This window comes from Cricetulus griseus, chromosome 2 (genome assembly GCF_003668045.3).
Source record: "Cricetulus griseus strain 17A/GY chromosome 2, alternate assembly CriGri-PICRH-1.0, whole genome shotgun sequence".
NCBI classification, from domain to species: domain Eukaryota; kingdom Metazoa; phylum Chordata; class Mammalia; order Rodentia; family Cricetidae; genus Cricetulus; species Cricetulus griseus.
This window is the reverse complement of record NC_048595.1, coordinates 317,634,785-317,655,612: the sequence shown is the minus strand read 5'-3', so window position 1 is coordinate 317,655,612 and position 20,828 is coordinate 317,634,785. Positions and strand designations below refer to the sequence as shown.

Sequence of the window (20,828 nt, the reverse complement as noted above, 5' to 3'; positions counted from 1 at the left end):
TCTCAAGTGGGAGCCACCTGGGAGAGAAGAAAGAGAGACTTGGCAAAGTAGCCTTTTTTTTTTTTTTTTTTTTTTTTTTTTTTTTAGATTTTATTTATTTATTTATTATGTATACAACATTCTGCCTCCATGTATGCCTGTGCACCAGAAGAGGGCACCAGATCTCATTACGGATGGTTGTGAACCACCATGTGGTTGTTGGCAATTGAACTCATGACCTTTGGAAGAGCAGCTCTTAACCTCTGAGCCATCTCTCCAGCCCAAAAGTAGCCTCTTAAGTCACTCTTAAAGTCTGTCTCAGGGTATGCTGCAACCATGGGACATGTTGACAGAGGGTGGTAAACTATACCAGTTGTAAAACTGTAAGGTGCTGTGTTAAAGTGGTAGGTTTTCTAGATCTTTACAAAATAATTCCTAAATGTTTGTTCTTAATGATAATTGGAGGGAGGTGGTTTTTGGTTTTTGTTTCTTTGAAAATTTATTCTTCTGCCTGGTGATGGTGACACAAGCCTTTAATCCCAGCACTTGAGAGGCAGAAACAGGTACGTCTCTCAAGGTCAGCCAGGGCTACACAGAGAAACCCACCTACCTCCAAAAAAAAAAATTATTCTTTATTATTACTTTGGTAGCTAGTTGAAATTTTTATTGCCACAACAGGAAACAAGTGTATATTTGATTTCAATCATTGGCTTTAAGAAATACAACTTGTTTATAAAAACATTGATATTCAAGTATAGCTATTTTAACATAGCTAAAACCTATACTGGCTAATACATGTTAAATCTAAGACTGATTTTGTTTTAATATATAAAATTTTAAGTGTAAATTCCAAAATTTAATTTTGGAGGTATTATAAATTTTAATAAGAATTTTAGAGTACTGTCACTTTTAAAGACTGTCTTAGGGTTTCTCTTGCTGTGAAGAGACACCATGACCACAGCAACTCTTATAAAGAAAAAATGTATTTGGGTTGGCTTACTTACAGTTTCAGAGGTTTAGTCTATTATTGCAGAACATGGCGGCATGCAGGCAGATGTGGTGCTGCTAGAACTGAGAGTCCTATATCTTGCAGGCAACAGGAAATCAACTGGGACCCTGCGCATAAGAAACCTCAAAGTCCGCCCCCATGGTGACACTCTTCCTCCAACAGGGCCATACCTACTCCAACAAAGCCACACCTCCTAATAGTGCCACTCCCTATGAGATTATAGGGGCCAGTTAAATTCAAACTGCCACAAAGACTGTACCTTTTGTTAGCACTGTTATAAATTAAGTGTATTGCAGCTGTATCAAGTTGTTGGTGATGGAAGCAGAAGGAGTAATTAGCCTATTTAGTACATTATAGTATATGCAACAACTCTGGATTATCCTCTTGGTAAGAAAAAAGATTAGGGGAAATAGTTGTCATGTTGAATCTCCTGTCCAGTTACTATATTACGTTGTCAGTTTCCCAATATATGGCTTGTGTTTGATTGTTTTTAAAGTTACTGGTAAGATATATCTCAAAATGAATGCATGTTACAGTGACTAAATATATTTCTATGACAATTTATTTTAGCATTTAATAAGATAATTTAATATGGACTTAAAATTGAAGAATATTTCAGTGGGATTAGATATTTTAATGTTATTTATTAATTCCAACTAACCAAAATATTTTCCAGTTTTAACTTTTAATGTTAAAATTTAAGTGTATCATTAGAGTGATATTTTGATACTCTAAATTAATTTGTTTTTAAGTTTTATAAAGCATGTGGTTGAGAACATAAATTCATCTAAATTATTATTCTACATATCTTGGGATTTTTCTTTGTTCTGGTCTTTTTCTTTGAGTTGGGGTCTTGCTGTATTGTCTAGACTGGTTTCAAGCTAGTGGGTGAGCTTCATATTTATCTCAGCCTCCCAATTGCTAGGATTATAGATAATATCCTACTGTACCTTCCCTATTTGTAGTTGTTATCAATGAATTCTAATGTTATAAATCTGTCTTTTACAGGGAGCATTTGGTGCCCTTCAGAAGATATGTGAAGATTCTGCCGAGATTTTAGATAGCGATGTTTTAGATCGCCCTCTCAACATCATGATTCCCAAATTTTTACAGTTTTTCAAGCATAGTAGTCCCAAAATAAGGTGTGTATGCAGCATTGTTAGTTTATAAGCTGAAACAAGCCTGATAGACCATCACATTTTTTTGTTCAAGATCAAGAGTAGTTGGGGAAAATTGTTTTTTAAGTTATCTGCCTTGTCCTCTCCAAATACCTTCATCTGTAGCTGAATGATTAAAATTCTTCCAGTGCAACATGGACATACCGGTGTCCATTGAGCCAAACAAGATTAGCTGATGGATGTCTAGGCTGATTCCATCCCTTGATGTTGTAATTAGGGAGTGCATCAATGAACATGGATATGTGTGTGTGTACTCAGGAATGGTGCATCTAGACTATATGGTTGTTCTGTTTTTAGTTTTTTGAGGAAACAGCTTATTTCCATGGTTGCTGTTGCATCATCAGCAAAAGCAGTTCCTCTTTCTTAGTATCCTTGCCAACATTGGTTTTGTCTTTTTTTGTTTGTTTGTTTTTCCTTTTTTTTTTTGCAGCCATTCCAGTGAATGTAAAATGAAATCTCAGTGTAGTTTTAATTTACATTTCATTAATTCCTAAAAGATGCAGAACACCTTCAAATATTTATTGATCATTTTCTGTTTCTTTGAGAACTATCAGTTCAGTTCAGTACAGTGTTTGTTTTGAGACCTTGGGTAGCCATTTGGTTGGGTAACCACAGACAATTGAGTTTATTTCTGGGCCATGGATGTTTTTCTATCAGCATGGTGCAATTTCTGTTACTATGATCCCAGTGTAATCTGAAGTCAGGTGCTGTGATGCTTCCAGCACTGCTGTGTTTGGGGTTGTGTGACTATCTATTGTCTTTTGTGATTATGTATGGGTTTTGAGTTGTTAGTAAGGTGGTGGTTTTCCTTAGAACTTTCCCTGCTGCTTCCTTGTTTTGTACCAAAACACTTTGACCATCTTGTGTTCTATGAACAAGTTCTTGGTGTTAATGCAGGCATTGTAAGTGGTCTATTTCTGTAGGTTTGAGAGGGTTTTTTTCTGCTGTGATTTTTATTGACCAAGTTCTATCCTGTAAATTCTTGTGTTTGGTTTTTTGGTCATATTTTGGAGTTCTTCAACATTGTAGTCATGCTTTGTTTTTTCTTTGAAAAATCTTTTCTGTTTTAGTCTAGTGTTTCTTTGACCTTTCCCTTTTTTAAAAATAAGATTTATTTTATGTGCCTGAGTGTTTTGCCTTCATGAATGTATGTATACCATATACATGCAGTGCCCATGGAGGCAAGAAGGTATTGGTTCCCTGGAACTGGAGTTACAGACAGCTGTGAGCTATCATGTGGGTGCTGGGAAGAACCCTGGTCCTCTGGAAGAGCAGCTAGTGCTCTCAGCCACTGAGCATCTCTCCAGCCTGTCCTTGACCCTTGTCTTACATACCTGGTAATTCTTCTGCTTTGGTGCTACTTTTGTTTATTTTAACTTAGTTTATGTGAAATTTTCATTTCCAACATTTCTATTTCTTTTTTTTAAAACCTCAGTTGACTTACTGAATATCTCTTTCATTTGCTTTTTTTAGCTATATGGCTGAGATTTTCATCCATTTTTACCTGCTTCCTCCTCTGTGCTGCTGGCTTTCTTCTAGATGCTGGTTTGATTTCTTCCCTAATTCACCTGTGTGTTTATATCCTTTTTGAGGACATTGATTATTTTTTGCTATTAAACTTTGAAGTTATCTGGCATTGCACCCACTCAGTCTGAATTCATCAGTGGAGTTATGATCTCTGAGGGAGTCTTGTTGCCTTGCCCATTCATTTCTTGTATTTCTATGTACAAGAAATTTGTATAACTCTTGGTTTAGATACTTCTTCCCATTCTGTTTAGGGATCTTGTTAGTAAGTAGTCTACTTTGGTGGATTCAGTCAGTTTCCAGTTCCATTTAGTGAGAGGCAAATAATTTTGTTGTTGTTGTTGTGTTTATTTTTGGTTTTCGAGACAGGGTTTCACTGTGTGCTCCTGGCTGTCCTAGAACTTTCTCTGAAGACCAAGCTGGCCTCAAACTCACAGAGATCACATGCCTATGCCTCTGCCTCTGGAGTAAAGGTGTGCGCCACTACTGCCTGGCACAAATAAACTGTTATAGAAGCATTGAAGGCAAACAGTACAAGAAAGGCACATATTCAAAGCCAGTGGGATATTCTACTTGTTATCAGGAAATAGGAAAAAAATGTAGTGTGTTTTTGGTGAAATTTAAAAAATGGAGTAAATGTGGAAATATTAAGTGGGTCAGACTAAGAGAGGCAGGGAGGTCAAGTAAATGAAAGAGAAGGAAGAGTGAAGATTAGGAAGGGGAAGAGAAAAGAACAGGCAGTTAAAAATGAAAAGGATTCTCCAGTAATGAAATATGTGAGCAAAATAAGATGAAAGTAAGAAGGGGAATAAAAGATAACAAAAGCTTTTTCACAAAGAAGCTGAGTGTGGCAGCACACACCTTTAATTCCAGCTTCAAAAGGCAGGCGAGTCTTTGAGTTCGAGGTCAGTTGGTCTACATAGTGAGTTCAGGGCAGCCAGGGGTATACGGAGACGCCTTATCTCAAGCAAATAAAATTTACAAAGATGGGGCTGGAGAGATGACTCAGGTTAAGAGCACTGACTGCTCTTCCAGAGGATCTGAGTTCAATTCCCAGCAACCACATGGTGGCTCACAACCATCCCTTATGAGATCCGGTGCCCACTTCTGGTATGCAGAAGAGGTATACATGGAAGCAGAATGTTGTATACATAATAAATAAATAAATAAAATCTTAAAAAAATTTTACAAAGATGAATGAACTGGTTTTGGAGAGATGGCTCAGCAGTTAAAAGACTATTACAGAGGACCTGAGTCAGATTTCTAGGACCCAAACATATTAACATGTGACAACCCCAAGGGCACTTGCAGTCACCTGCACATACATACCTACTCACAGATAACAGGCATATGATTTAAAAGTAACTGGGGGTAGCCAGGTGGTGGTGCACGAGTTTGAAACCAGCCTGGTCTACAAGAGCTACAGGACAGCCACCAAAACTACACAGGGAAACTCTGCCTCAAAAAAAAAAAAAAAAAGTAACTGGGGGTAGAGAGGTGGCTTAGTGTTTACAATTATTCATTGATCTTTCAGAGGACCCAGGCTTGGTTCCTAAAACTTCCATGGCGGCTCACAATCCCAGTTTCAGAGGTTCTGATGCCCTTTTCAGACATAAATGGGAGCAAAGCATCTATGCATATAACACAAAAAAAATTAATCTTTTAAAAAAATTCAAAATTCCACTAATAGTTTTATACTACAAAAGAATCAGGGCATCAAAAAAAAATTGATGATGGAAATGTACAAACAAATACATTAAAAAGGTAGTAAAAAAATATGAAAAACTAAATATACTAAATACAAAAAAGGAAGGGCACACATTGGTGTGGAGTCTTACTTGGGCTTTTGAAAAGTGGAACATGCCAGGGATATGCAGGTTTCAAGAATCATTTATACTTGGGGGCTCTTGGCTTTCTTATAGTTTATTCTGGTCTTAAACTTGTATGAGTGTCTTCACTTTGGTAGATTCGCTTCATTGCATGCCAGGGTCCTCTGCTAGCCATATTTGGCTTTGCACACTGTATACTGAGTGGTTCTCCCATCTTCCTGAGAGTGTGGGAAACAACCCTATCACTGAGATCTGTGTAGGTAGAACTCTTCCTACTTTTAAATCCCACTAAGTATTATTCACCCTGCTGGTGGAGCTGTGGGTGTCAGGTAGTCATGTGGAGCTTTGGCATTCTGAGTCCATAATAGATAACTGGCTCCAAGGGTGACTCTACTTGTTGATGCCAGATAGTTTGACCTCAAGTTGATGAGTTTGGCTTGTGAGCACCAAAGGCTAGATTGCCTTTCCCTATATACTTGTCTGCCTATACAGAGCCCCTGTCAGTATCTGGCCTTCATGTTCTAAAATTGTCTCCCAGGATTGTCCCTCATCCGGGGCTATGGCAGGTTGAATTTAGGTCTCCCCCCAACTTCAATTATTCCCTGTGCTCAGATCCCCAGGTTACCTCATTAAACAATAGGATCCATGTCAGCCCTCAGAGCCATTGGAAACTCCTTCCTACTGCTGATCTGTGTCTCTTTCTACTTTTCCTGGTTTCTGCACTAACTCCAGGGTATATACTCATATCTGAAGATTTGGCGCTAGGAGCCTCTGAGAGAGAACCTGATACACTTTTCTTTCTGTGTCTGGGTTACTTCACTCAATATGCTTTTCTAGTTCCACCCATTTACCTGCAAAGTTTATGATTTCCTTTTTCTTTACAGCTGACTAGTATCCTGTATGGTATATGTACCACATTTTCATTACCTGTTCATCTAGGTTGTTTCCATTCCCTAGCTATTATGAATAGAGTAGCAGTGAACATGGCTAATCAGGTATCTGTGGAGCATGATGTCAAATTGTGGGCTCTTTTACCTTTTTGATAATTGTCCAGAGTTGTTTTCTATAGTGACTGTACCAGTTTGCAATCCCATTGACAGTGAGGGAGGGCTCCTTTTTCTTCCCACAGCATTTGGTACAGAGTTTTTGTTGTTGATGATCTTTGCTATTCTGACTGGGGTAAGATGAAATCTCAAAGTTGTTTTGATTTACATTTCTCTAATTTCTAGGGACAATGAACATTTTTAAAGATTTTTATTAACAGCTTATTTTTTAAATTCTCCTAAGAACAATTTAGGTACTAGGCCCATTTTGAGAATGGGCCATTTAGTGGGGGAGGGGAGTTTATTTTTTGTTTCTTTTTCATATGTTCTAGATATATAAAGTCAGATGACTTGCTGGCAAAGGTTTCTCCCATTCTGTGGGCTTCCTCTTCACGTAATTGATGATGTTTCTTTATCTGTGCAGACGCTTATTAGTTTTACCAAGTCATTTGTCAGTAATTGTTATCCTTAATTTGGGGACAAGTAGAGTCCTATTCAGGAAGTCCTTCTCTGTGCCTAAGTAATTTGCAGGGTACTGCCTATGTATCTCCTAGCAGCTTTACATGTAGGTCTTTGATCCATTTGGGGTTAGTTTTTGTGCAAGGTAATAAATACAGGTCTACTTTCATTCTTCATCATGTGGACAACCAGTTTTCCTAACACTATTTGTTGAAAATGCCTTCTTTTCTCTAGCCTATGTTTTTGGCTGAAGTCGAATATATTCATTTGGGTCTTTGATTATTGTTCAAATGGTCTACATGTCTGGGTTTTGTTTGTTTGTTTAGGCCAAGTATTATTTGGCCTAAACTATGCAGGCATTCCAAAATGGAAATTGGAATTAAAATATATTTTATTTGCTTAAGTTTGCTCTGTGCTTACTAAATACTCAGATACTTCTAAAGTAAGCACTTTTATTTTTTCTTAAATTTAAAAGTGTTGCGTTTTATGGGCAAGAGACTGCCTTGTAAAAGAAATGGTATTACTTGGGTAAATGCCATTTATATAATGTCAAGCAGATCTTATGCAGAAATTAATTAAATAAAAGTATATGGCTGTGTGCTGGGAATACTCTGCCATTATGTTTTAAATGCTGGTGTTGCTCTTCACCTTTAGTTTTTGCTTTCTGTGTCATTGACCTTCTTTGTTGATACACAGATTCTGACTTAGACTTTTAATGGGTACACATACCATAATATTTCCAGAGCTGCACATTGAAGTTGTTGACTGCAGTGAGCATATGATAACGTGTAAACTTGGATTCTAGGTCTCATGCTGTTGCGTGTGTCAATCAGTTCATCATCAGTCGCACTCAAGCACTTATGCTGCACATTGATTCTTTCATTGAGGTAAGACTCGTCGCACAAACCTGGGCCATGGGTTCATTATATAGCTCGTAATTTAGTTACTATGTGCATCCCCCTCCCCACATACACATAATTAAGAGGTAATTTTTTAAATGGATTTTTAGCCTAATACTGTCTGATACATCTTTAATCCCAGCACTTGGGAGGCAGAGGCAGGCCAGTCTCTGTGAGTTCCAGGAAAGCCTCCTCTACATAGAGAAATCCAGGCCAGCCAGAAATACACAGAGAGAGACTCCATCTCAAAAAATCAAAAAGGAAAAAATGGGCTTTTTATCTTTTATGTCACAATCATGGTCTTTGGTAGTTGCCACCTCACAGTTAATTGGTTGTCATCACTTGTTTGCGAGGCAATTTTGGAGTTGTGAGTGTTTGGTCAGTATTTTGATTTATTCATTCATTTATTTATTTATTTATTTATTTTTGGTTTTTTGAGACAGGGTTTCTCCGTGTAGCTTTGGAGCCTATCCTGGAACGCACTCTGTAGATCAGGCTGGCCTGGAACTCACAGAGATCCACCTGCCTCTGCCTCCCGAGTGCTGAGATTAAAGGTGTGCACCACCAGCGCCCAGCTGGTCAGTATTTTGAAAGAAAGTGTTAAGTGTCCTATTCTGGCCTTGAGGTCTTCCTGCCTTCAGCTGTCAAGTGCTATACATCAGGCTTTAATTCAGTCTTTTTGTGCTCCTTAGCGTTTCTGTTAAGTATAACCCTTTCTAATACATTTAACATTTTAAAATAGGGGTAAAATGTGTTTCTTGTACAACAGAACCTCTTTGCACTGGCTGGTGATGAGGAAGCAGAGGTGCGGAAAAATGTGTGCCGGGCACTTGTGATGCTGCTTGAAGTCCGAATGGATCGCCTGCTTCCCCATATGCATAACATAGTTGAGGTAACCCAGGCAACACAAAGACTCTGGCCTCATTTCTTCCCCAAGAGAAGTGTTTGGCACAAAATGTAATAATTGTAATAATGTAAAGATAGCATTTTCTAACTTATATAATACCTTTGAGGGGAGGGACATAATACAAATATGGTTGTTTTTAAATTGTAAGTCCTCTTGGTGATTTTTCTTTTGTGAAATTTAAGATGTTATGAGAGGAGTTCTTTAAACATCGAGGTAGGTTTTAATCATCGTAACTAGGAAATTCTCACTAAACATGGTATAGATCAAGTTATGGGTGTTTGGGGATATTATGTGACATTCTTGGATTGTTGGAAAATAGAATTTAAAAAATTGAGTTTGCTTCAACAAGATTCGTTTGATTCAGGCTGAATTCAATACTGCTAGAGTCAGGCTTTCCCATCTGACTTCGTATTGCTGGATGTAATCACACTCATGCATTAGATGGCTTTTCAGGTGCTTTAAACGGTGTATTGCCCAGAACCTGACTTCTGCTTCTAGTTTTGTCTTGTGTGGTGAGAGTTACAGTGTGTTAGACCCTGGAGAGATGGCACAGTAGTGAAGAGTGCTTATTGTTCTTGAAGAGGTTGGGGGTTCTATCCCTAGCTGCTTGGAGCTCACAGCTACTAGTAATTCCAGTTCAAAGAAATCCACTCCCTCTTCTGGCTTCATTGGGCACTTCATACACAAGGTGCACACTTACAAGCAGGCATACAAAATACATATAAATATGAAATCAGTAAGTAGATCTTTTTTTTAAGGTGTATTAGGAAAAATGCTGGCATTTACAGTGTATAGCATCTTCTGTTGTATAGAAGTATAGAAAGGTGTCTTGAGTCTGTTTGTGAAGTCAGCTATGATTGAAAGGTTAGAGTTGGAAGTTAATCAGAAAGTTTAAATTTTTATCACTTGGTGTAGATCACACGTGGAGAGCCTAATTTATAATGTTATGTAGTATTTTATTCAGTACTTGAAGCCTAGTATTTGACATGCAATGGAGTAGAACAGGCCTATGGCAGTTGCCATGCAGTGTGTTTCAGTCCAGAAGAGAGTGTATAGAACTTTGTTGATTAACTTTGACTTGAGTTCCAGGTATACTGGGAAGTCCCATAAGTGAATTAGGTTGGTTATGTTCAGAGGGCATGATTATACAAACACCTTGCTGAAACTGCTAGTCGTAGTTAAGGAATGTTTAGGTTGGTGTGGTGATGCATACCTGTAATCCAGGCCAGCCTGGGAGCAGTGCTGATTCACCCTGTCTCCAGAAGACAAAACCATGAGAAAAGAAATGCAGCTTTCTTCCCCAAATTAAAAAAGATTGACTTATGTGTCACTTTGTGACATAAGAGAACTTGTTAATTTTAAAATTCTTCATTTTAAGGAAGATATATGGAGTTATTTTTGTTTTTCTCTGATTAACATTGACATTTCAGAAAATTCAGTTTCCCTCTATACCCCTGCACAGAATCAAATCTATATTGCATACAAATGAGAACTTCATTCTTAAGCAGAGGTTCGTAAGTTTTGGTCTTGTTTTAAAGGCACATAGGGAGCTTTAAAAGAGAGAGGTACAGGTGGGAACCATGATTTGCAGAATGTAGGATCGGGACGAAATCACTATTTGCTGTCCAGGATAAACTGATGGGTCATATGGATTCCCTTCACAGTACATGCTGCAAAGGACCCAAGACCAAGATGAGAACGTGGCTTTGGAGGCATGCGAATTCTGGCTGACTTTGGCCGAACAGCCAATATGCAAAGATGTACTTGTAAGGCATCTGCCTAAGTAAGTGTCCCCGCTTACAAGTGCTGTCCTCAGCACTCTCATACTCAAAGTGTGTTCTCTCATCATGGAGGGAGCTTCTGAAGGAGTCAGACTTCATTATTAATGTGATAGATTTCCAGGATTACCTTTTTGTAAACTACATGGAAATAGTTTATTCATGTGTTGGGGATAGATGCTCGGGTGCTCGTGGAAGTCAGAGGACAAACCCTACCTAGACAAATAAGCATAATTGCAGTGTGTAGTTACTGTTGGTCTTCTGTTTTGGAACTTTTGATCATGAAGGTTTGACTGGCCGATATTTCTTGAACCTGCCCCGTTCATATTTTTTGAGCAGTGATGTATTGCTGGATATGCTCAAGGACTATATTGCCAGTTACCATTGGTTTAATTAGTATACATATTAAAACTCTGGATCTTAAGAGTTTTGTTTAATTCTCTCTAGGTTGATTCCTGTGTTAGTGAATGGCATGAAGTACTCAGATATAGACATTATCCTGCTTAAGGTAAGGAAACCATTCTGATTAGGGAAGATTCTAAGGATTCAGGCATTATGCTGGCCTTCCCCTGTCACCTCGCAGAATGCACTCAGGCAATACCCTGGTCAGCCCAGGCTTCCATGGTTGGATAGTCTACATGCAGGTGCAAAGGACCCCTGTAAAAGACAGACCCCTGCCCACTTACGCTCTATTTCCCTGCTCTTCTCTTTCGGCCCTCTCTTTTCCTTGGTTCCCCTGGTGCAGACAGACTTTCCTGTCTCCTTTTTCTCTTCTGTTGTGTCTCTGTCTCTTTACCTCTTTTCTCCCCCACCCCCTTTTCTAATAAAACTTCTCACTTACGCTCTGTCTGCCTGGCATGTTTGTCCCCCACCTTGGTCACCCTTGCCTGCCAACGTCCCCCATGCAAGGTCCCCCTCGAGCTTTATCATAACAAAGATAATATCTGTAGTTTGTAATTTGTTAAGACCCTCTTATTCCCTCTAGGTTTATTTTAAATACGCTGATCTGAATTTGACTTGGGTTACTCTTATTGTACCAACTAGTAGTTGAAAAGGCCTATAACCTAGCAAGTGTCACAGGGACCTGTTTACTGCAGAGGGGAGTAGTTTTCTCTCAGGAAGGACACTCCAGAATCCTGTGCATGACCCATATGATGTTCTTGTTCCTTTACTTATGTAGGTATTAATAGCCTAAAGTAGAGTAGCCACAGAAGGTTTCTCTTTAACTAATAACAGGGTGATGTGGAAGAGGACGAAACAATTCCTGACAGTGAGCAGGACATAAGGCCACGGTTTCATCGCTCAAGGACAGTGGCTCAGCAGCATGAAGAGGATGGGATTGAAGAGGAAGATGACGACGACGATGAAATTGATGATGATGACACAATTTCTGACTGGAATCTGAGTAAGTCGGATGGGTAAAGCATGGTTGCTTACTTAGATAAATTCTTTTGTTGGTGTGTAGTCCAGTTCTTAGGAAGCTTACAAGCCTGATGTCAGCCTGAACCATGTCTGAGTTCCGTTTGTAAGTCTGTCCAGTCATCACCATGATCAGTAATGTGGGATATTTTTGTTACCTGCATCCCCACTAGCCATTAGTCTGTGTCTGCCTAAGGATTTGCTGCTTACAAATGGTGGTCCTTCCTAACCAGGTTTTACTTGGCATCTTTGTTGTAGCATGTACACATAGGTTTTTCCTGTACCACATATTTTTCCTTGTATCAGTTGGTGGATAATTGTGTGTCGAGTAATGATCCATTAAGATTTGTGTGCAGGTTATTTTTGTGTGTGTTGGGGTTGGGGAGGGGTTCGAGATAGGGTTTCTCTGTGGCTTTGGAGCCTGTCCTGGAAACTAACTCTTGTAGACCAGGCTGGTCTTGAACTCACAGAGGTCAGCCTGCCTCTGCCTCCTAAGTGCTGGGATAAAAAACGTGCACCACCACCACTTGGCTTCGAGTGTGGGTTTTTGGGTGGATGTTTTTAGATCTGTTGTATCCAGCATAAGGTTGCTGAGTCAAGATACTCTAACCACCAGCTTGTTTTACATGTTGGCTACACCATTTTTTACTTTAACACCAGCAGCATCATTGTTGGTTTCTCAAATTTATAATTCTTGTACTGTTGTCAATCTAATGAATGTGACTAGGAATCTTTGATTTTTATTTCTCTTAGAGCATGCTCTTGTATTTAATAATCATATTCATCTTGTTTGTTGGTTTTTGTTGTTGTCTCTTTTGTTTTCCATATTCAAGTCTCACTATGTAACCCTGGCTGGTCTGGAGCTCGTTAAATAGACTAGGCTGACTCGAAATTTTATCAATCCATCTGCCTCTGCTCCTGAGTTCAAAGATTACAGGCATGCACTATTACTATACTTTGTACATCATTACATTCCTTTAAAGGCTTTTCCTGTTTTCTCGACAAGTTTTTGATGTTGATGTAATTGTCATTAAGAATAGGGAGCTTCATATTTAAAGCTTACAAAGCATATATTTTAAAGTCCATCTATTCCCTGCCTCCCTCCCTCATCACCTATGAAACTGGCATTCTAACCCACATTCTTGTTTTCATTTTAAGTTTTTACTATTGTTGTTTGGCTTGGGTATTCTGTCTTGTTCTGTCTTTGCATCAAGTAACTGGCGCCTGAGGGGGCCAGAAGAGGGCATTAGAGCCCCTAAAACTTTGTTATTTTAATTTTATTATCTTGTTAATGAAATCTTAGCCATGTTGTAGCACTGTAGTTTTATAAGGAATTATTCCACCATATTGTATGTGGTAATGACTTTTGTTCTAATTTATGTGGTTAAATAAGAAATGATATACTTACTGAGCACAGCAGTAGTGGTGGCACACACCCTTAATCCCAGCACTTGGGAAGCAGAGGCAGGCGGATCTCTGTGAGTTTGAGACCAGCCTGGTCTACAGAGTGAGTTCCAGGACAGCTAGAGGTACACAGAAAAATACGTGTCTTGGAAAAAAAAAGGAGGGGGGGACTAGGGAGAAGGCTCAGTAGGTAAGAGCACTGGCTGTTCTTCCAGAGGTCCTGAGTTCAATTCCCAGCAGCCATATGACAGCTCACTACCAGCTGTAATGAAATCTGATAATCTGATGTCCTTTTGTGGCCTGTAGGTATACATGCAGGCAGAACACTATATACATAATAAGTAAACCTTTTAGAAAGAAAGAAATGTTAAATAGAACTAAGCTGGTGTTTTGTTTTTGAGATGAGGCTCTCATGTAGCCCTGCTAGCCTGGAACTCAATGTCCAGCAGGCTGGCCTCTGTAAGATCTGCCCCTGATTGCCGGGATTGAAAGCATGTTCCATTACAGGCCTGGCCCTGAGTAGAAATCAGTTTTAAATATGACCCTTTTTTTTTTTTTTTTTTTTTTGTCTGTTTACTTTAAAGAGAGCATATTTTGCCACAGGATTTTAACAATAACCATGGCATTCTGGAAGCATTGGATTTATAGAACATTAGATTTTTCTACAAAGATAGAAGAATCTATAATCAGGTGCGGAATAAAGTATCTTAATAAATTTGCTAATTTTGTCACAAAAATTTATTTCCTTAGGAAAGTGTTCTGCTGCTGCTCTAGATGTTCTTGCAAATGTTTATCGTGATGAACTCTTGCCACACATTTTGCCACTTTTGAAAGAATTACTTTTCCATCATGAATGGGTTGTTAAAGAATCAGGCATCTTGGTTTTAGGAGCAATTGCTGAAGGTAAGTCCAGCTTGAATTACAAGTTCTTAATAGATATTAATAAGGCTAAGTTACTTTAAGGAATTGTTAACGAGTAGAGACTTCACTCTGAATTCACATCTACATGGCTCTGGGGCAAGGCCAGTATGTAGTAGACAGGACTAAGATCCGTACTGAACTTAAAAGAGATGATTGAATTCAGAAGCCACCTTAAAGTAAGCTTATACTAGACACCACTTTATTCTTCTAAACAATCACAGGCTTACTTCTAACCCCAGCCATATGTTCTGCAGATGTTTTTGTTATAGTAAAGAAACTAAAAGAAAGGAATCTGATGTCCGAGGGCTGTTGCTCAGGAAATAGGTTTATTCTTGGGTAAATCTAGGAAACTTGGTAAGACAATAGTGTCACTATCCTCTATAAAGGATTGAGGTGGTTTGTTTGTTTTTTGTTTGTCCTGTCTTAGCTATAAGTATCTATCTGAAAACATTTTATAGGCGTCTTTAAAAGCCAGAATTTTCATGACAAAAAAAATTATTTCTAACCTCCTATAAGACAATTAACTCTGATTTGTTATTTTAAAAAATTTGGTGTCGACTTTTCCTTTTGTAGCACTGGAAATGTACTAAATTTTTCTTTAGGGATGCTTGTGTCCTTTCTTTATACAGTTGAGTGTAGCACTTTTTTTAAGATTGCTGTTCTTTCCTAGGTTGCATGCAGGGCATGATTCCATACCTGCCCGAGCTCATTCCTCACCTTATTCAGTGCCTCTCTGATAAAAAGGCTCTTGTGCGTTCTATCACCTGCTGGACTCTTAGCCGCTATGCACACTGGGTAGTCAGCCAGCCACCAGACACATACCTGAAGCCATTAATGACAGAATTGCTGAAGCGTATCTTGGATAGCAACAAGAGAGTACAAGAAGCCGCTTGCAGGTGAGACAGATTTATAGCACAGTGTTCATTGTGAAAGTGAGAGCCTGGTTTTGAACCAATAGTAGAATGTTGACATTAAACCATTAATGGAGTTTTTATAACACACAATGTTGCCGTTTTGATGAGAAATTTAGTTGGTTCAGTTTTAATAGGACTGATTTGTAGCTCTGGGGCATTTGTATGTTAGCATATTTTACCTTTTTTGTTTTTTGTTTTTTGTTTTTTTTTTTTGACTAGGAAATATTTTTACTGATGGTTTTGTTAAACAATTTGTGACTTAGCTAACCATAAGCCTTTGCTTGCTTTCTCATTCTGTCAACTAAAGTGTGGATTCTCAAAGGAATAACAATTCTAGATACATCTTCAGTCTACAAATCCAGTACCATAACATGACAGAATGTTCTGCAGACTTTTGATGTATCCACAGTGAAGTGTGCTTAAGGAATCTGTGCCAGAAGCTGTTCTGTTGGATTTAGGGCACTCTTTACTCACATCAAAACTATTTGCCTTCGTTTCCATTAGTTTCTGTTTCCTGGAGAAAGGAGGCCTGCCATGAAATTTATAACTCTAAATTGCTTCTACCATTGACCCTTATGTGGATTTAGGGATCAAATCTCAGATACTTAACACATGCCAGGCAAGCACTCAGCCAGCTTATCTTTGAGTGTTCCTTCGAGTATGTGTGTTCATGTGTTTGAAGCAGGGCCTTTCATTAGCCTAGCACTTGCCTACTAGGCCAGGCTGGCTTACCAAATGCCTTCCCAGCTCTGGAATTACAAGCAATCACTAATACACCTGGTTTTGTTTTTTGTTTTAGAATCTAGGTTCTGGAGTTTACATTCCAGTTTGGTGCATTCCCAGCACTCTGACGATATGAATAGTAAGCACCAAATAAACTTGTTGAATGAACAAATAAAAGGATCAGAAGTCACTCACCACTGTAATATATTAAGAAAGGAGGAACCAGGCACTCGGGAGGCAGAGGCAGGCAGATCTCTGATATTTAAGGCCAGCCTGGTCTACAGAGTGAACTCTAGGATAGGCAGGGCTGTTACACACAGAAACCCTGTCTTGTTTTTTTTTTTTAAGAGGGCGAGTTGTCGATGGCTCAGCACTTAAGAACACTTAAAGGTTCAGTTCCCGGCAGCACATGACTTCACTACCAACTGGAACTCTATTTTAGGGAATTAGATGCTCATTACGATCTTCAAGGACTCTTGCATGCACGTGGTGCACATACAGACTCAGGTGTATACACATAAAATAATTTTTGAGAGAAATGAAAGCATGTAGAGTAAGGCAAGGAGATATGCATGGTGTAACATATAATGTTCTACAAACAAGAGACTTAATTTCCTGTGTTTTTCTTTTTCATTGTAGTGCCTTCGCTACATTAGAAGAGGAGGCTTGTACAGAGCTTGTCCCATACCTCGCTTATATACTGGATACCCTCGTCTTCGCCTTCAGTAAATACCAGCATAAGAACCTGCTCATTCTGTATGATGCCATAGGGACACTAGCAGATTCAGTGGGACATCATTTAAACAAGCCAGTAAGGATCTGAGGGTGACTGCTATGGTGACATTACAATCAGCTGCAGTTAATACTTAGTGTGTGTTTCAAAGTGAAAAGACTGAGAAGTGTGAACCGTTAGGTCTTGCTACTTTGAGAATATATATCTTAAGAAAGAGCAGTTGAAATAAGCTTATGGTTAGTATAGAAATTAGTAATAGCATCTTATGCATACACTTTAAAGCATCTGGAGGGAAAGGGATAGAAAAGACTTGTGCTCTGGATTTCTATATTTACTTAGTTCCACTTAAGCACCATTTAACACTGGCTTCAAGGCAGCCACATCTAGACATGTTTAGGAGTATACTATATAAAAGTTAGAATGGGAATGGTAGATTGGAAATGCTGAAGTGCAGTACAGAGTGTCTTCTCTGTCGTGGTGTAGTATATGAAGTGAGGGTTTGAAAATAATGCTTAAAAAATTTTAAAATACTTCAGTGTCCCTGCTGAAAACAATTTCATAAGATACATGGGCCCTGTAGGAAGAGCCTTAACTCACCCTTGTTTTTAAATTACTCTCAGGGTTGGAACCAGACAGTCTGTAGGTCTGCTTTGGTGTTGGGTAAAATTTGCTTAGTTGAGGGATACGTTGTCTCTCAACTTTACAGCCAGTCCTTCCCCACCCCCAAATAGTCTTACCACTTGGGAGTAAAACCTGTGATTTAACAAGCTGAGGGTTGTGCTGGTGACAGAGACTTAGTCCCAGCATTTGGGAGGCAGAGGCAAATGGATCTCTGGCTTTGAGGTCAGCTTTGACTATAACAGTGAATTCTAGGCCAGCCAGTGCTGCATAGTGAGACTGTCTTAAAAAGGAAAAAGAAACCTAGGTAGTAGATTTTAATGGAATGTGATACTTATACATATTTTCTTTTAGAAAATATATAAGATTACTTTAAATCAGAGTCATATGAATTAAAAAAATGGAGGCAGAGTAGAAAAAAATTTAAGGGAACTGTAAAGTGAAGAATGGGTCTTAAAAATAGGTTTGTAAAAGTTTAGCATAATTGCTCCAAATGGACTTTAATTTTTGTAAACTCAAAATGAACTAACTTGTTCACAGATGATAGTGAAGCTCTTTGTTTTTCATTTCTGTAAACAGGAATATATTCAGATGCTAATGCCTCCTCTGATCCAAAAATGGAACATGTTAAAGGATGAAGACAAAGATCTCTTCCCTTTACTTGAGGTATGCTGCGCTGGTGGTGTTCAATTATTCCAACAGTGTAATTCCATGACAAACATGGTCTGAACCAAAATATTGTGTGTGTGTGTGTGTGTGTGTGTGTGTGTGTGTGTGTGTGTGAGAGAGAGAGAGAGAGAGAGAGAGAGAGAGAGAGAGAGAGAGAGAGAGAGAGAGAGAGAATGTGAATAAATTATTCCTCAGAACAGTTTCTGTTGAAATGCCTAATAGGCACATAACTTGTTTTTGTAGAATTTTAAAATTTGCTTTTTAACAATTTCATACGTGTATAAAATGTATCTTGGTCATATTTTACCCAAATTCCCTCTCCCACTCCTAAAGCTGCACCCTATGCATTCCTCCCACTGACATGGCCTTTGTTTTGTTTTAAGGTGAGGTCTCACTGTATAGCCCTGGCTGTCCTGAAACTCATTGCATACACTGAGCTAGCCTTAAACTCATAGAGATCCCCCTATTTCTGTCTCCCAGGTGCTGGAATTAAAGAAGTACATCATTTGTTTTGTTTTGTGTTTCTTTTTAAATAACCTACTGAGTCCATGTCTGTATTTGTGCCTTCGAGTATAGGGCATCTACCAGAGCAACCTACCAGCAGCCTCACCTAAAGAAATATTACTATTCTGTATTTGAGCAGCTATCAGTTACCAACCAATAGCTGCTTAACTAGGGTTGAACTTCATGAGTCCCTCTCCCATCTGTTCTAGAATATTGACTAGTTTGATCTTGTGTCACTGTGAGGTCATGAGTGCAGTGGCCTTGTCAGATCCAGAAGACAGCATTTCATAACTCTCCTCCAGCTTTTGTATTCTTCTTAACCCCTCTTCCATGATGTTGTTCCCTGAGCTTTGGGTAGGGGGTAGATATATGTCTCATCCAGGGCTAAACATCCAAAAGTCAATTATTCTCAGTTCTTGACTGCTTCCCAATGCAAAAGGAAGCTTCTCTGACTAAGGTTAAGCTTAATCTTTGACTGTAAGAATCAATATTTAGAAGTAGTTTGACAACATATCCACTTAGCAAAATCAACAGTAGTTGCACTCTAAAGGTCTGTGACCACCTTAACCATGAACCTTTGACCAAGTTGGCAGTACCAAGTGTGAATTCTGTCCTGTGGAACAGACTTTTTATTAAATTACAAAGTGATTGGTTGCTCCATAATAGTCATGTTACTACCATACCATAGGCACAGTAGTCTGCCTGGCAAACTCACTTCCTCATACTCCAAAATCTGTTCTCATGCTCAGGTTGTATGACCTGTTTGTATATAACCTATACATAATATAACCTATACATATCCTATACACCCTCTGTGTAAATCACATCTGGATCACTTACAATACCTGACACAATGTAAGTTTAATGTTTTTCTGATTGACTGACAAATGGACAACAAATGAGGTTGGAAAGGATAAACCTACTGTGATAGCATCATAGAACACATGCATAAATGACTGAGACTTTGCTTATTTTAAAGCACTTACAATCTTTTCTATAATCTGAAAACTTAGTGTATGTAATTGATTGTTTCTAGTGCCTCTCATCCGTTGCCACAGCCTTGCAGTCTGGCTTCCTTCCATATTGTGAACCTGTGTATCAGCGTTGTGTAAACCTGGTACAGAAGACTCTAGCACAAGCTATGGTATGTGTTGTATGTATGAGTATATATATATGTATGTGTGTGTGTGTGTGTATATATATATATATATTATTTTAATCTTTTCCTTCCTAACATTCATAATTTTAGAGATAGGTATAATATGTACATACTTTTCAATCTGCAACAATAAAGACAATGTGTTTAATTTCAGCTAAACAATGCTCAACCAGAACAATATGAAGCTCCAGATAAAGACTTTATGATTGTGGCTCTTGACTTACTCAGTGGCCTGGCTGAAGGGCTGGGAGGTAACATTGAGCAGCTAGTAGCCAGAAGTAACATCCTAACACTAATGTATCAATGCATGCAGGTAAGACTTGTAAGAGTGAATGAGTTGGAGCCTGCTTCTTTGTGTTACAGGAAGTTAATTTCTTCTTATTTCTTGTAGGATAAAATGCCCGAAGTTCGGCAGAGTTCTTTCGCCTTACTAGGTGATCTGACTAAAGCTTGCTTTCAACATGTTAAGCCTTGCATAGGTATGAATGTTTTCTGCTTTGGATGTGGGCTTGGTATCTGTCTTAATTGTCGTATTTTATTAAAAACAAATTTCACAGAACTCCAATATAACAATCTAACTTGATAGAAATATGCTTTTTTTTTTTTTTTTTAAGTCTCATTGTGTAGCTTTTGCTGGCCTAGAACTTACAGAGATATATCTGCCTCTGCCTCCCAGTGCTGGGATTACAAGTGTGCACCACCACACGCAGTAGGAATATGCTTTTGAATCAACTATTTCTGGACTTTAAGTAATGTCAACTATGGTGTGTTGTCATTAAAGTTTTGGATAATACTCTATTATACGTAAATACAAATTTTGTCTGTATTTGTTTTGTTTTTTGGGACAGGGTTTCTCTGTTTAACAGTCCTGGCTGTTCTGGAACTCACTCTGTTGGCTCAAACTCAGAGAACTGTGTTCCTCTGCCTCCTGAGTGTTAGGATTAAATGCATGTGCCATGACTTCCAGCTTCTAAATTATAAAACATTCTTATGAGAAGCTGCTTATACAACTGTGTAACAAAGCGCTGTTGTCCACACATGCTAAACCATATTTCCCAGTGTTGCTGTCCACGGACACAAAGACCATGGGTATTTTTAAACTCAGTATTTCAGAACTTATATCTCTAAGTCTTTTTCTTGTAATTGTTTTTCATTGTTA

General features: G+C 38.6%; 1 protein-coding gene across 2 annotated transcripts in view; it reads left to right on the top strand.

Annotated features, from left to right (window-relative positions):
* The window catches only part of Tnpo1 (transportin 1), a 79,278-nt gene that overhangs the window by 42,508 nt on the left and 15,942 nt on the right, over positions 1–20,828 (top strand). For both annotated transcript variants that reach the window (XM_027401648.2, XM_027401649.2), the window contains exons 6-18: positions 1,997–2,130; positions 7,827–7,908; positions 8,690–8,812; positions 10,492–10,610; positions 11,053–11,113; positions 11,842–12,010; positions 14,179–14,331; positions 15,020–15,245; positions 16,626–16,797; positions 17,917–18,003; positions 19,547–19,654; positions 19,824–19,982; positions 20,061–20,148. In XM_027401648.2, the coding sequence (XP_027257449.1) occupies positions 1,997–2,130; positions 7,827–7,908; positions 8,690–8,812; positions 10,492–10,610; positions 11,053–11,113; positions 11,842–12,010; positions 14,179–14,331; positions 15,020–15,245; positions 16,626–16,797; positions 17,917–18,003; positions 19,547–19,654; positions 19,824–19,982; positions 20,061–20,148 (1,681 nt within the window). The remainder of the gene's footprint in view (positions 1–1,996; positions 2,131–7,826; positions 7,909–8,689; positions 8,813–10,491; positions 10,611–11,052; positions 11,114–11,841; positions 12,011–14,178; positions 14,332–15,019; positions 15,246–16,625; positions 16,798–17,916; positions 18,004–19,546; positions 19,655–19,823; positions 19,983–20,060; positions 20,149–20,828) is intronic.